Here is a 17116-nt window from a genome sequence, read left to right on the forward strand (position 1 = left end):
AGAATTTTTAAACCGAATTTCTTTTCCATTTTACATGTGATAAACTTAAACGGTATTTAAAAAAACCCTAAAGCATTCTGAATCTATTGGACACTCTCCAATTCATAATGTGAAGCAATTAATGTTTGATAATAACAGTGAAAGCTTCTATTTAAAATAGGCAAGAATATGAAAGAAACACTACTATAACATACAACAGATGTCACAGAGAAACAGATGTCATACAGAAGCTTACAGTACGCGGACATACAGCATAAGGGGTTGTGGAATTTAGAAAGGGTGTTTCCAATAAATGACAGACATGAAAGCAGAAAAAATTTGGAAGACTGTGATTACTTATGTTTACTTAGATCTAAACCAATTTTTTACAGTAGATTATTGTAGTCAGTAGCCAAAAGAATCATTGTGATGAAACCTATAATGAATTTCATTGCTACCAGTAGTTTACCGTTCCAAGAAAAACAAAGGAATTTCTTTCTGTCCATATTAAGAGCAGTCTGTTCTAGAATGGAAAGCCTCATTCTCCCCAGATAATTTAGTTTGTCTATGTACATCTGACACCTCTGTTTTATATACACATTCATTCTACAAACATAACTCCCCCACACCTTTTATTATTGAGTTTGTCCAAAGTTACTGGGACCTTGAACACAGAGGTTGATATTAATTTATATAAAAGATATTTCTCTCACCTTCTCAAAATAAGGCCCACTATCTGTGGTTCCCATGTCTTTGGAATTAGGTGGACGGAACCCAGACCTATCCTTTCTCATCATGTCATTAAAATCCCCGAGATTCATGGCTCGTTTATCTACCTCAAACTTCTTATCTGGGAGACCACCTGTAAAAAAAAAAAAAAAAAAAGAGGGAAGATGAAATTAGTGCCAATAATCTCTACCACGTTTCATGACAGCAGGCTCACAGCCAAAGAAAGTATCTTTAAGATCAGGGTATAAATTAGATCTGTCTTACAACTTAGCATAGCTACAGTTGCTATTAAAAGTGTTGAAAAATTAAAGTGGGAAGTTTCATTTTTGAGACTGAACAAGCCAATTTAATCTAGAGAGGGAAGTATTTCTCACAATTTATGTACAGATATAAACATATGCATTTCTACAGCAGCCTAGTTCAACTAATGATATTCATTTATACATAATTCTCAATGTCTTCCAAAACTCGCACTGTTATTTATTGGTATTCAGTATCTATAGAGACACCCTATTTAAGTTCTCCATGTAGTCTACTTAGCCTTTACTGGGTTTGGCATTGAGAAAGAATTTCTCAAACTGCAAAACCATGCACATAATTTGATCACAACTCTCCTACAGTCATGTGACCTTAACTCTTGAACACCACAGATCATCTGGTATAGCATAACTTCCAGACGGGCAACTGATCTCCCCCAGCCTGTCTGCAATGATTACACAACCAGTAACAGAGACGCTTTTCAAACATCCCTTACAGTCTCCTGCCATTGTTTAGTGAGTAATCTGGTGGAACATGAGGAAGAGATGTTAACAGCAGATGATCAAACTGTAACATACACAGTGAACAAGACATCATCTTTCTCTATAAGCTTATCATCAGCCAAGTGCTGACTGAAGGAAGTTTTCTACCTTACACCCTGAACTGCTGCCAAGGAACAATTTTTTTTGTCGTATTTGGCACCAGTAAGTTATCAGATGCATATTGTTATGTTGAAGTGGATGGAAAACATCGTTTTAAAATATGGACATGATAGAAATGAGCTTTACTGGTATTTTTAGTTTTAAATAATTTCATTTAGTAGCACAGATGGCCTTTCCAAGAACAGTTTAAAAAAACCTGTCACCACAGTTAACCAAAATCTGTGACTCTTCCACAGGAAGTTGGTGATAGATATCCTACCCTACCACCGACAAAACACTAAGTCTTTATCAAATAGAGCAGACAGCTAATCACTCCAATACCTTCAACACACTTACCTGTTCCTCAAAAAAGCTTCTCAAAGCCAGCATCTCTTCTTAATGTCCAATAACAAACTATTAATATTCATAGGTATGTTATTGCCAAGAACGTATGAAATCAACCACTAATTACAAGGGTTTTTCTTGCTGGCACAGCTTTCAAAGTTGATCCAGCTTCATCCTCTCAGATGCCTTCAACATCATGTATCACAGAAACACTTGACAAATCACCTACATATCTTGGCTTGTAACTGGAGTCATACCGACCTGGATGAGCTCACGCCTTTCTAACATATGCTAAAAACCTAGAACGGACTCTGCAAAAGCAGTCACATAAAACGTCACATACATCTCAATCCTGTCAACACCTACATCTAACCACTACACATAATGCCAGCAACGCACTATCAAAAGACTTGTGTGCTTTAATTCTAGGCAGGAAGCCCAGTCCGTTAGTTGCTTGAAAAGAAACTGAAAGCGAGACAGAGTTGCATCACTATCTGAAATGAAATTGGGTCAATGCCAACACAAGATGACTCAGCCACAGAAACACCCTTTTGTCTCTTCAGTTATCCTGATGATCCAATCAACTCTTCAAACATTACTGAATGATGCCTTGTAAAATGGCTTGTTAAATAACATGTAGAGCATTAAACAGCACCTTTAAAGGCTTCAAGCATAGATATGCATGCCACTTGGTGCTGAGGCAGCTGCTTAAACTTCAATACAAACAAGGCCTTGCTAAGAGAGATGATAGCATTCATTTATCCCATTCACAGAAAATTCTAACACAACCTTGAAACCTGTCGTGTGAGTGTCTTTTGCACTTGCCAACAAAAGCTGTAAATAATGCAGGTGGCTGAAGACTAGCTTTACCTTACATAGTACAAGACAACCGTTAAAATCTGAAAAGTTTGAATTTTACCCTCTGCAGTAGTCAAGAACACTTCTGCATGAATAATGTGAAGCCCCAAATCCTCTATATGCAGAAATGTAGAACAGGTTAAAAGTCTAACCATCTTCATAAAAGAAGACACTCCATCAGTTCTTGGATTTTTCCCCACTATTAACAGCTGTGAGAAACACCGTGAAAAATGCAAAATGAAACAAGAGCTTGGAAGATGACATTCACGCCGTAGTGAGGAAAAAAAACTTAAGTAGATCTCCCCCATCACATGCACGCAGCTTAAAAGAAAAAAAAAATTAAAAATTGAATTCTATAGAAACAAAATTATATAATGTGATCCTGTACTGGGAGATAGGAGACAGAAACTGCTGAGCAAAGTTACCTAAAACATTTGCAAACAAGACTGAATGTGGTGAAAATACATACATCCAGTGGGGTAACCTAAATGGAAAAAAAACATTTGAAACATGTTTTTTGCTTGACCACAAAACCGAAAACATTTTCAAGATACTGGTTTGATACCTTTGCCATAAATTTACATCATCCAAGCCTACTGAGCAAGCACACATGCTTACATATTGAGGTGTTGCACCTGAATGCTAAATCAGGTTATGGCTTTGTAATGTATCTACAATAGGCAGCTGCATGAATTGTATTTGAATCAATAGAAATTGGAAATTAATTTTCCGGTCTTTACAGGTGATTTGAGAATTCAGTGATCTTCAGAGGTTGCAACTAATACATTTTAAAAAAACAAAAAAGACAAAGGTGGTTGTCAAACAGAGGGAAGGAAAACAAAATATTAAGTGGATCTGACAAGCTATTTACTGTATAAACTTCATGCCTCAGGACTTACATACTAGGAGAGATTTCAATGGAAAAAAAGTTGTATTCTATTTTCAAAGTAAAACAAGCTATCTGTTGAAGGAATTTGATAGAAAAATTAAAAAAAAAAAAAAAGGAAGCTGATCTGCCTCAGGCATGCTATTGATCCATCTCTTTTCTGTCTTGGTCAGTAAATAAAAGTGTCACTCTAGCACCTTACAATAAAAGCAACACATTTTTCAAACAAGATGATGGAGACCAACATAGTAAGAATTACTTACTGACAACTGGACCTATTTTACAATGCATGATGATGAGAGCCAAGGTGCTCCATGCATAATAAAGCAAAAGTTTTCTTTGATATGTATGATCTCCAAGCACAGATTTAACTCTGAGATCAATGTGCATTTATCCATAAACTGGGAAAATATCATGCTAGGAGTTACCTAATTAGGAAAACCTGGTATATTGTAATCCTGACCGAAACCCAGTTGAAGACAAGCCTATCTTGTAAGTAAGTCTAGAAGTAGACATAGGCTGAACAAAACAGCTTATAGTTTTCCACAAGCAATTGCCATAAGCAACAAGAGCAAAACTGCTAAGCAGAGAAGTAACAGAAAAACCTCAGGAAGATCTGTTACCTTCTTAGTCTTTGAAATGGAATACAAACTATAACAACAAAATATAATACAAACTATAAATACAAACTATATAAATTTTATTTATAATGTCCTAGGATCAAGGACGCCATCATTAATGGGCATACTAAACTTAAAGAAGCGCAACATATCAAGACTAAGTATGCAACCTTTCTGCACCATTTCACAGGATATTCTGAGCCATCTTTCCTCAGAAGGTCTGATGGCCTTAAGGTCCTTGATAGCAGAAAGTTCTAAAGGATCCAAAAGCTTAATTTGGAGGTAAAGAACTAAGCTATAATCAGCATAATCCAGGCTACCATCCTCTTCACTATTCTTAGATCTGTTCTTTAACAGCAGCATCTGAAGGCAGATGAGAACTGAACGTCCAAGAAGACAACTTTTCTCCATCTAGAAGATCTTTAGAGAAGCTCTGCTACAATCAAAGCCTGAATTCTAGAGAGGCTGTATGATGCCAAACTGGAGAGATCCAAAAATTCTGTTATCCAAAACTGTTTTGTATATATAAATGCACACTTTAACATCTCTTATTGGGATCCTTAACTATTCAGAGAAAGAAAGCGATTTTGGGAAAAATGAACTACTTAATCCTCTATGAAGTGTGACACAGATTTTAAGAATGTAATGGATTCTAAGCTGAGAGACACTGCAGCTCTTCGGACTGCATTAGAACACCAAATCGGGAGTTGATATTAGTTGCAAGTAAGTCTTGACTACTACCTTTGGTACCAACAAAGGTTAATGGAGATTCCCAATAAAAGAGGTTTTTTTGTTGGTAAAATCCTGACTACAGCATCACACATGATGCTACAACAGTGGCAGATGAGGAACAGTGCTGGTGACAGCACTAGTGCAAAGAGGGTCTACATCAGAGTAGAATTCTTGTAAGGCATAATATTGGAATAATTTAGTCAACAATACCAGAAAGACACAGAAGAGGTATGGCAGAATCAGAATGGCACAGAAACTGCAATTATAGCACAATGGCCAGTTTCACAAGAACTGCCTCTCTCTCCAAAATTATTGTTGGGTTTGTACAGTGGCAATGTCCTTTAAGTGGACTAGAAGATCTGTCTTTGTAGCCAGGGATATGAGGTGATCTTCCTGCTTCTGTAGATTTTGAAGAATCAAAAACTGAACAGAAGTAGTCCCTAGAACAGGAACGAAACCCTCTTCGCCTTTATAAGTATCAAAAACTATCCTGTACAAGTTTTTAGCCTTACTAAGCCTTCAAAGACTTGATAACAAATAAAATAAACAATTGGAATAGCAGATTTGGATCATCCCTTTTTCAATATATATCTTAGGAATCTTGTAGGGAAACCATCTCAAATGGCAGAAGGTTTCAGAAACCTGTGGTATTTCTATTGCAATACCATGATAGTGAGTATTCAGAGACAATTTGGAGAACAGAATGCAAAACTAAATCTGATTTCAGGATAAAAAAAAATTCTGTGAGAGTTCACTACTTAGTTTGCCAAAGAAGAAAGTAATGAAAAATTCAAAGGTGATTAAAGGCGATTAATCCAAGTGGTCAATTCCAACTCTCATTTAGGACAGTGTTTTCCACACAGCCCATCCCACTTAAGCTGTGTAGTATTTGTGGTGAGGCTATCAAGAGTGAAAAATCTAGTTCTACTAAGCAGCAACTTCTAACAGCCTGAGGCAAGCAATTGAAGAAATCAACGATAGAAGATACTCTTTTCCCCCACGTCACCTCCAGGGAGCTGTGGTAATTGGGATGTCCTACTGCCGAGAGCTAAACCAGTCCTCCTCTTCCACGAAATGAAAAGGGATCTTCACTTTCTTGAAAGAGTAACAATGAATACAAACTACATGGATCAAAACAGTCTTACAGGATGTCCCTTCCAAAAGTTATAGCTTCGTTCTGTACAGGTATACATCCCCATCTTGCATACCAGCATCAGCTGCGTAACTATTCAAAGCCTAAAGCCAAGATATTGGATGCTGTAACTCTATCCTTCTACTATGAGGAGTGCTAAAAGTAAGGATCAAACCTTTCCAAAGCAAGCATGTAATCCACATAAAAATACTACACATGATCTCATATTTCAAATGCATTTAAATTATACGCACCTACAGACAAGTCCATCTTACTGCCTGGAATGTCCTCAGTTTGACTCTGGGGGGGGAAAAAAAAAAAATCAGTTCTGACTTCTATGAAATGCTGAGGAATGTTTCAGAAAGCAGTCCATGATGGTTAAAGGTGGAATGAAGGAAGGACATGCTTGAGCCAATGAAAGTTTTATTTTAATCTAAATCAAACACAAGGGTTCCTGATATCACCTTGGACACACCTCACCTTGACCGCCTAATGCTGTGTGTGGCAAATTTACCCATATGAAACCAGGCACATGAATGCATGCAACAGAGAAAGATGGACAGACAGCTGCTCTGTGAAATGAACCTCTGTTCTCATGTTCCAGTGGTCGAGAGATGAAACACTGAAAATAGTGGCCAAAATGATAGCTCATCCTCATGACCTGCCAAGTCATCAAATCTTGAAATGTGCTGCCAAGTTATTCTTTAGTTGGCAGTCTGGGACAGGGTGTTCCTATAGCTTTCAGAAGCATCTACAGTCTAGCAGACTGAATTTGAGCTTGGGAGCCAAGAGACATTACAAACTAATCCTAGTCATGTCAGTGACAGTTTGTGCAGCCCTGGGCTTCTCACAGAACCTCTGCATTATCATCTTCCACTAGCCTGCATTACATACTATTCCTGCTTCACAGGATGACAGTTGGCACAATATTCTGTAAAATGTTTTACAAATTAGCATGTCAGAAGTTCTTAAAAAAAAGTTATATGTAACTATTTTTAAGGTACTTCCCTGCAGATCTGTCTTTTCTCTCCATGATGTACCGTTTATTTATTCACTTTACCAATCAATCTTTAAGTACTGATTAATAATGAGCTCTTTTTGTTCTAAAAAGACCCTGCTGCATAGTATTTTAAATATGCAAGACAGACACAGGGCTGTAAATCTCCTTTTCTGATAGGTGGCTGAGATTCAAAATGAATAGCCTTGGACTAATCACAGATGTCTGATACTACAGTCAGGAGCTGAGGCCTCTACCTTGAGTGCTCTAAACAGCATGTCATGAAAATGAAAAAAAAAAACGCCAAAAACAAAAAACCCAAATCATATCACTTGCAAGGAAATTGCAATCTCAGAACAACAGCTGTCATAAAGTAACTTTGAAGAGTCAAGGTTGATTTTGGGTTTTTCTGAGAAGCCATTCTGACTAGCAAGGAAGTGCTGAATACCAGCTATTGCAGGTATTATAAGCAACATGCTAGCATAGCAAATGCAGAAAAATAAGTAGTTACACACTGTGAAACAGTTGATCTTTTGACTTATTTAAAGCTTACTGCTTTTTTATAAAGTTGGATTTTATATTTAAAAAAATTTACTTACTAGCAAGCCCATATTTGAAAACTGTTTGGATAAAGGGTTCATCCATGAATCACTATTTCCTCCTTTTAATGCGCACTGAAGAGAAAAAAAAAAAGACAAAAATATTTTTAAGCAACTTCTTGATTTCTTAAATTCTGTTTTATCCTTGAGATGCACAAGTGTCGAATGAAAATCCTGGTATCAGAGAAATTGAATCTCCTGAACAAACTGCCTTAAGTTTTTCCGTGGTTGGAAACATTTACCAAATATTTTTTTCTTCTTTCTCTCTCATAAAATTGTTCATTGTATAAAGAACTGGATGAACACTTGCTGCGAAGATTGTTTATCACACCTTCAGTTTCATTCTGGAATCTGGAAAGCTTTGTGAAAGTTATTTATTTTTTCCTCTGTTACAGTTTAATTCATTCTTTAATCCGCCACATACAGCGGTAGATTTCTTCCTTGGCTTTGCTCCCTTTAGTATGGTTTCTGTTACATGGGCACTGTGCTGGCCTGGCTCTCAATTTGGCCTTACTGTAATTTACAGATGATCAAAACCAAAACTGAACACAGTTCAACAGAAGAGAAAATTTTTTGGACAGTTGCTTTGGTGGTTAAAATAAAAAAGCTTTAAGTGAGAAAAAAGTTAATGAGAAAAATTTTTGCAAAATAGGAATTGTAAAACTCCATACCATGTCACAACAGTATTTCCACATCCTAGGAAGCTGCTCTGCACTTGCCTTTTGAGATTGCCCTACCCATTTGATTAGAAGTATACAAAGCACAGTCCTTCTAATATTAATGCAGTACCAAGCGTTACTGTACTAGAGAACTTCAATGCAAACAAGCCTTAGAAAGCAATTTACTCAGGACTATAGCCAAGCTCCTGCTCCTGTTTGAGGCCAAAGGTCAATCAATAATAAGAAACACAAGTCAGACCTAAATCCCACCGTCAGTAGAAATAAGGAGTGCATGTGCCAAAGAGACTGCGGAATCCAAACTTCAGCAGGCTATGAAGGAGAACAGCAGCAGCCTAACACAGAAAGATGTGTCAACAAGAGAAAAGCAACAGCCTTGGGATACTTACTGCTCAGTTTCATTTAGGAATGGCTCTGCAGCTTACATACCAAAAGAATTCAACACCTACTGGCAGATTTATTAGTCACAACAGGTGTAATACATTAAAACAAATCCAGAAACCTCACATTTTTCATACTATTGTAACAGGCACCTTTCTAGCTGAATTCTGTAATACCTTTTTAAAAGAAGAACTATGATAATGCTCTAACATATAAGTTATGTTTTCAGACAACACAGCAGTTATGAAACGTTCAAGCATTTTACCTTCATTTGTGTTTTCTTTCCTCCTTGCCCCCAGCTTGTTGAGTTGTGGGAGGAACTGCTTCCCTGAGAGCCTGCTGTGTTCCAGACTCCTCCCTCCTCCTCCTCTTCCCAGCTGGAATGACGCGTTCCTGTCACTGGCCCATCGCTTTCTCCCCAGCCATCTTGCATAGATTTAGAACCTTTAGAAAAAGAAAAAAAGCTCAAAAGCAGCCTACAATACCATGCAACTGGTGATTTGACACTGCAAGATTAGCTGAGATCATCAGAACCCCAAAAGAGGAGGAAAAAAAAAAAGCGTCTTCATTCTAACAGCTGTAAAAACTTGTGCATGAATCCCAAAACCCAAGAGATTTGGTGGCATGTTAGCATGTCATGTTTTGCAACTATTTTAAAGCAATGTCAAATCCTTAAACATATAACCATAGGGACCTCTTCTCTTACACAGATACAGCTTTAAAAGGCAACTATTATTTTCTAGTGTAAATGAAAGACTTCAAGGACACTTAAAAACCAAGGGTGCTGAGGACTCTGGTTCAGGTGGTTTATCAATTATTGCCTCTCTTCCTTAAAAACCTTAACACTTCCCTTGCACTAAACTCTCACAAAATTACAGAAACAAAGAACTTCAAGGAATAACAACTAAGTAGAATCTGAAGGAGAGGACCTGACATTGTGCTCTGGTATACGCAACACCAAAAGTAGTTTAATGTGGGAAAAAAACCGTCTACTTGAATTTCTGTTCTTACCAATGCCACTAAAAAGACTTATTAGCAGTGCTATTTAATTAGTGATGCCATTGCCAGAAAGCTACAACTACAACTACTTCATTGTAACAATTCAGACTAAGGACTTTTCCCTGTTGGCTCCTTCTCTCTAGCACCAGCTGTCAAGCAACTTAGAATTCTAACCTCTACTGACAAGCCAACAAGAGCCCAAATCATCATCTTGTCCACTGTTCTCCTTCCTGCTGTAAGTCTTCATTCTGCATATTTATTCCCTAAGCATTTATCTCCTTTAAAAAAAGGCTTCCATCATCATCACCTTTTTCATAACTAATTCTTCAATTGTCTGGGGTTTGAGTGTGGAAATCAGGGATACGGATATTAACGCACATAGCAGAAAATGTGAATATAAAAAAGGTCAGGAATTCTAACTAGTCTATCAAGGGGAACTCTACCTTGATCATGCCGAAAATAAGTACAGCAGCATTTCATGGCAGTTTAAAACCTACCTTAAAATCCATCATAAATAACAACTCAGATACTTCACAGGAAACATAACTTTTTAAAATACATTCATTTGTGTACCAAAATTGAGGGCTGCTTAGGAAACATACTGGTCCAAGTACAAAAAACTACCTCTTGACCCTTTAATCATGTTACCTAGAAAAGGCTACATTTAAGGATTATGACTGCAGAGTCAAGAACTTAACCTGGAAATGTCATATATGGGGTAGTCCCTGCAGCTTTAATTTATTTCTGGCCACAGTGTTTAAATATAGTACTGTGATCCTGGTTTTAACTACATGATCATAGGATTTTTTTTTTTTTTTGCATTGACAGCTCTCAGGTCTGAGATTCTTGAACATGAATCTGGACAGTGGTGTAAAGATGACTTGTCTGTAGGATTCCTCCTTCATTTTCTGCATTTTTTGAGTGAGGAGGCACAAATAGCTACAGCAAGCAAAGAAAACTTTCGAGATAAAGACAAAATAATGATGTCACAATAAACAGAATTTATTCCTACTTCTGCCAGAGAACTTCTATGCAATGCTCGTAAAACTACATAAATCCATTTTATTAAACAGGTGGGCAATGATGTACGCTTCCCTTCTTGGCTCTAAACTCTTGTTTTCTTTTCCAATCATTGCTAGTCCCTGTTTCCTGCCCTTACCTTCAACCATAAATTATGCCTTTGCAGGCTCTTTGTCCCAATTTCTTCTTCCAACTTATCCAAGACATTAAATATCTCCCCTTACATCACTGAATAATGTAGCTTTCTTCTTCATTCCTTCTGGGTGCCGATTAGAAAGGAGTTGACAGAGCACAGGAGAATGAAGATCTCAGCTCTTGCTGGTGACCTACTACACCCCAACCTGAAACAGCTGTCACAGGGAAACTCTCTGTATTTTGCTCCTCTAGAGCTGGGGACAGCTTACGTATAAAATAATACACATACGCTGCAGCTCTTTGGTTATGTCACACATGCAGACCAGTTAGGACAAGCAAATGACCATGCATAGTCTTTAAAGACTATCTTAAGTATTAACAAATCCATAGAATTTGCAATGGATCATTAGCATTTTTAAGGTTCTGATTCTGGTCCTATTTAGGTGGCTTTTTACAGATGAAAGAAGAGATCCACCTAAAAATAGTCTAGGATGCTGAAAAGTGCCAAGTTTGTGTGGCAGGCACAGGAAGCACTACAGCCATCCAAGAAAGGCTGCTATAATGTTAACACTGAGGAAGCAATGCTTTTTTCCCAGTTTCATTTCATAAATGGCCAAACTATTTAATTGGGGTGGGAGGAAGGGAAAATAACCCAGCACCATCTGCATAGAGCATTTCATTCCAAACAATTACATGTTGCAAAAGCAACTTGTAACTGGAAACAGTTTTACAGCAGTTATCATCAGCCAAGTTCAGTAACAGTCATGTATTATCAGTATTTCTTGCTGGAAACTTCATATCCAAACATTATTGGTTTTGGCTATAACATTGCTATGTTTTATCAGAAGGTGATTGCTTTTGTTTGTTGTATTTTCCTTAAAAAGAGTGAAATAACAATTCTACAAAGAGCTTCCATCAGCAGGAATTATTTCCACAAAAATAAAACTCTTAATACAGCAAAATTTTAACTTCAAAGTAAATTTTTAAAAGATTTCAACAGCATCTCATTCATGGAGAACACAGCTGTAGGCAGGTAATATCCAGGAAATAGTCATCCCTTTAGGTTCAACAACAAAAGAAAGTTCAGTTCTTACAATTTTCTACACTCATACAATAAAAAAAAAAAAACATTGAAAGGCAATTTGCACTACCAAAGCATAGATCACCATGTAATGGCCTCCACTGTGAAACTTGTCTGTATTGTGCATTCCTTTTTCTGGTATGATCAGGAAAAGTGATTTATCATGTGACAAGTTTATATGCTAAGTAACACGTGGGCAGCCAGAGAAGACATTTTGAGAAAGGCACATTTCCTCACTCACATGGTCTAATATTTCAACACAAATCAGAGCTGCCCATTTAATTGTTTAGTTAAGAAATTTTTCATTACCTTAAAAGACACAAGTTCCAGTCATTTGTAACACTTAATCACTCATCCATCAAAATCTTACATGACATTCAACATTGGTTCTAGGCCTCAGGTAACAATTCCTCTATGGCTGACCTATATCAAAAGGCCAAACACTAAAAATCTCCAGGACCATTGTAAAGAAACTGGTATCTGGCCTATACTCACTAGATTTCATGGCATTCGGGGCGTTGGAAGGTGCATTCCCCCAGCCTGTTGTCGATGCTCCTGTATCATCTACTTCACCCCACCCAGGACTGGTTTCATTTGGCTCACCCCAGGCGGACGTACCATTATCTGGAGCAGGTGGAGTGCTTTTGCTCCAGACTGCACAAAGGAGAAAGAGTTTTCATTACAGACCATTTAGACAACGAACTATTTACTGCAGCACCGTGTCATTAATCTACTGCTTCGTTCTTTCTGTTGAGGACTTTAGATTCTCAATAGCATGGGTGCAACAGATTGACAACTGTTCACATCAAAATTAGAGCAGGCACTGACCTCTAGGGATGAAAAAGAAGAGAATGCTATGATGAGTAATATTCTTCTCCCAGGTTAAACATGAACCCCACATCTAATGCTGTCCTATCTGGTGAACTTTTGTGACTAATTAAAAACACCAGACTAACTCAGGATTTTCATATACTGAAGAAAGAATAAGGACATATTTGAAGTACATATTAAAATGAAATAGTATTCTTTAAAGCATGTCTGAGTCAGACAAGAGATTATATAACAATAACATCGTAATATATTTTCAGCTATGTAACTTTTTGTTGTCCTTATTTCAAAGAAGAAAATATTTTGCTAAGTATTCTTCATCATACAGCAGAGCCAAATTGAGCTAAAAAACTAAATCACAGACTCGCTCAATTTCAAGTGTTAACTGAGTGTTTCAGAGCAAAAAGTTTTTGACTAAAAATAAGTAAAGAATTTCTCCCCGTTTCTCTAATAATTAAATATAAAAAAAGTGGTTTAGTCTGGACAAAAGGAGGCTGAGGGGAGACCTTATAGCTCTCTACAACTACCTGAAAGGAGGTTGTAGCGAGGTGGGTGTCGGTCTCTTCTTCCAAGTAACAAGAGATAGGACAAGAGGAAATGGCCTCAAGTTGTGCCAGGGGAGGTTTAGATTGGCTATTAGGAAAAATTTCTTCACCGAAAGGGTTGTCAAGCATTGGAACAGGCTGCCCAGGGAAGTGGTGGAGTCACCATCCCTGGAGGTATTTAAAAGATGTGTAGATATGGTGCTTAGGGACATGGTTTAGTGGTGGACTTGGCAGTGTTCGGTTTACGGTTGGACTCGATGATCTTAAAGGGTTTTTTCCAACCTAAATGATGCTATGAGTCTATAATTCAAACTTTAGAGCTCAGATTGAATATGCAGATTTGTCAGCGAACAAACTTTTTTTTTTACTAGCAAATGGACCAGTATTCATATCACAGTTACTGAGGCACAACAAGCAGAGGACTGATTGATTCGAATTTTAAAGACATTTTAAATACAGAACCAAATATTCAAATAAGAAATTGGTTTTCTTTATGGAATAAAACTATTAGGAATTGAAGGCTACATGAATATCTCTTATGCATTAAGGTTACATTCATGTATAGGAGCTTGCTGAAAAAAGGTACAAGACTAGTACCTGAAGCTTGTGATTTGCTAGTCATTGGAGTAGGCAGGCTCTGCTCCCGTGGGGCCTGTCCTCCTTGTGAGTTCTTGTCCCACAGGTTCACATTCTTGTAATTATAACTGCTAGGATCTCCCCACGCTGAAGTGCCATCATCAATATCCATTTTTCGACTGATTGACTGTGGAGAAGGTTCCTCCCAGCCACTAGGCTCCTCCTCTTTGGGGGCAGCTGGCTGTGGTCCGCTGTTCCAGTTTGGGTTTGGAGGTCGCCCATTACTTGGAGTCTGGGGCGGTGGACCCCAGGAACCAGAAGCCTCCTGCTGCTGCTGCTGGTGCTGCTGCTGCTGCTTGTTCCAGGAGTTGGGCTGTCGACCCGTCTCATTCCATGTTGAAGTTCTTTTACAATCATCCCATCCACCCTTTGAAGCAGCACTTGTATTTGCACCATTACCCCAAGTTCCAATCTCATTTTGCCCACCTTCACCCCAACCAGACACTGGCTTGTTTCCTGCACTTTCCCAGTTGCTGTTTTTTGTTTGGTCAACTTCCTCTCCCCAACCGTTCTTTCCAGAAGACCATCCTTGATTAGGTTGTCGTCCACCCCACCCCTGATCCTTACTAGAGCTGTCATTCCAAGAGGAAGATGATTTTTCTTCTGATCTTCCTCCTCCCCAATTAGAAGAATTGGGGTTCTTATAGTCATTCCATCCTCCAGTATTTTTGGGGTCCTTCCACTCTGTTGGGGTTGAGAGCTCACCCCATCCAGACTTGATTTGATTGCTTTGGCTGGGTACATCCCCCCAGCCCCCTGAGTTCTTTGTCTGTGTGGCAGAGCTCTCCCACCCCTCAGTTCCTTTATCAGACTTCCCCTCGGGCCGTGGCGTCTCTTCAATATCCCATACGGTATCTTGCTTAATTTGAGTTTGGCCCCAGCCGGTGTTTGAAAGCACTCGGGGGTCCAAATCAGTCCTGCTCAGCAAAGTCTGCAAGACTGCCTGGCAATCAGGATGTGTAGGCCTGTATGATCGGCGTCCAGAATTGTGACTGTCACTACTTCCTGCTTTGTGGTTGCTTCCAGTGCTTTGACCTCCAACCTCACTTCCTGCAGAGCTGGAAGATCTTCCCCAACAGGGAGCCTGGGAATTGCCTTGGTTTTCAGGAAGAGGGTGGCCTTTTTGATTGTCCCATGCTCCAGTGCTAGAATTTGGTTGGTTTGGACCACTCCATTCTCCAATCTTCAGTTCATCAGACCCAGACAGCTGTTTCCATTCTCCCTGAGAGACCCCAGATGTTAATTTGTTCCCTTCACCCCATTTGCTTTCATTTGCATGCTGAGGGCCAAAGTTCCAAGACCCACCACCCGTAGACCGGTTATTGTTATCCCAAGAATCACTTCTTGACCCATTAGGTTTTTGAACAGAAGCTCCTTTCCAGGAGTCCTCTCTATCCTTTCCATTGTTCCCATGGTTTCCAGAATTGCTCTGTCCAGAGACTGTGTCAGTTCCAGAAGACCCCCTAGATGTACCCCAAGATCCAACACTCCCAGTCTTTCTTTCTCCAGTGCTTTGTGAAGGGGTGTCAGTGCTCCTGGAAGGGTTCCCCAAGCCCATTTCAAAGGGCATTCCCTTATTCTCCATAGGGTTTGGTGAACTTAAGTTCAAGGAGTTAGTGTTTCCATTTTTTGGTCCATCAGTGTTATGAATTTGAGCCTGTTCTCTGCCAGAGACAAAGTTAACACCCGCATTTTCCATCTTTGACTGCTGTTCCCTAGAGGTCTGACCTACTGTGCTAATCTGTGCATTGGAGCTACCACTATCAGATTCCGAAGTCCCTTTCCTAGAATTGCCCTCTTGAACCAGCGCTGGCCAAGCAGATGGGTTGCTATTTGGGTTAAAGTTGCTGAAGCCAGAACCAGGACCGATTCTGTCTTGTCCACTCAAGTTCCTCCAATTACCTAGTCCATTGTTACTCTCGGCAGCAGGGTTGGAAGATTGAACAGATTTAGCCTTGGGATCAGATTTCCAGGCCCCAAGATTACATTCGTTTCCAGCGCTTGCAGACTGGCACTGGCTTCCTTTTCCTTTGTTACTAGTGGTGCTTCCTGGCAGAGCGTTCTTCTCCAAGCCAGGGTTCGAGGCACTGTTGTTATCGGTGGTGTTTTCGGAAGAAGACTCAGCATCTTTGCTGGCAATACAAGGCCACTCTTCCATGTCAGACCCGTCTACAATCACCTTGTCCCAGATGTGAGTTGGATTGGCGTTGGTGCCGCTGTTGGAGGAGGCTCCAGGACCCCAAGTGGAATTTGCATAATTTGAAGCAGCAGCACCTCCAATTGCTGAATCTAAAAAAAAAAACCCCACACCCAAAAAGGTCATTAATAATCAATATTACTTACAAGCACTGAACAACATTTTTGACACCACTGATTACTGTTTTCATTAATAAGAACCCTTCCCTCAAATGTGTAACAAAGTTGCTTTGGAAGAACATCAGGCTGGAAAACACCATTGACAATACTGATAAAAAACTTCTTTCAATAAACTCCCCACAAGCATTTTGTGGGCATTTGAATTCACCGTTGACTCACTACTTCTGCTAACAGTCCAGCTTTGAGTTCAACATAATAATTATAACTCAGTTAATGAACATTACTGATACTGGTTGTAGACTTTTCAAATACACATTTAAAATCATTCTATATATAGAACAAGAATGTGTATGTGCACACATTCATACGTGTGTGTGTACACACAGTCAGCTGTTGGTCTGCTACTCAACTGACTCAAAGCAACTACAATTTATTACAGATCAAAAGATAAAAGATTGAGACAAAGCATCTAATGAATACGTAAAACTGAAGAAGTCTATCCTTCAGCTTCAAGTATCTTTTTCAAGTTGATGTTGCTACTAGGAATTTCTTTCAACCCTTTGCAAAGCAAATAAAATTATTTCCAAAAGTTATTGTAAATCGAAAGAGTCCAAAGCTACACAAATTACAATTTTTATGTAGTAACGTGCAAGCTGTATTTGGTATGCAATTACCCCATATTTGTGTCACTGCTATATTTACCCTAGAAACCACAGTCTGTG

General features: G+C 38.8%; 1 protein-coding gene across 39 annotated transcripts in view; it reads right to left on the reverse strand.

Annotated features, from left to right (window-relative positions):
* The window catches only part of TNRC6B (trinucleotide repeat containing adaptor 6B), a 147442-nt gene that overhangs the window by 31360 nt on the left and 98966 nt on the right, over nucleotides 1-17116 (reverse strand). For 27 of the 39 annotated variants that reach the window (XM_075154487.1, XM_075154449.1, XM_075154569.1 and 24 more), the window contains 7 exons: nucleotides 14040-16367; nucleotides 12565-12723; nucleotides 9100-9278; nucleotides 7777-7851; nucleotides 6695-6802; nucleotides 6435-6480; nucleotides 693-841 (listed from right to left, as the gene is read on the reverse strand). In XM_075154487.1, the coding sequence (XP_075010588.1) occupies nucleotides 693-841; nucleotides 6435-6480; nucleotides 6695-6802; nucleotides 7777-7851; nucleotides 9100-9278; nucleotides 12565-12723; nucleotides 14040-16367 (3044 nt within the window). The remainder of the gene's footprint in view (nucleotides 1-692; nucleotides 842-6434; nucleotides 6481-6694; nucleotides 6803-7776; nucleotides 7852-9099; nucleotides 9279-12564; nucleotides 12724-14039; nucleotides 16368-17116) is intronic. The other 12 variants (XM_075154558.1, XM_075154495.1, XM_075154627.1 and 9 more) reach the window with 3 other exon arrangements.

This window comes from Calonectris borealis, chromosome 1, assembly GCF_964195595.1.
Source record: "Calonectris borealis chromosome 1, bCalBor7.hap1.2, whole genome shotgun sequence".
Classification (NCBI taxonomy): Eukaryota; Metazoa; Chordata; class Aves; order Procellariiformes; family Procellariidae; genus Calonectris; species Calonectris borealis.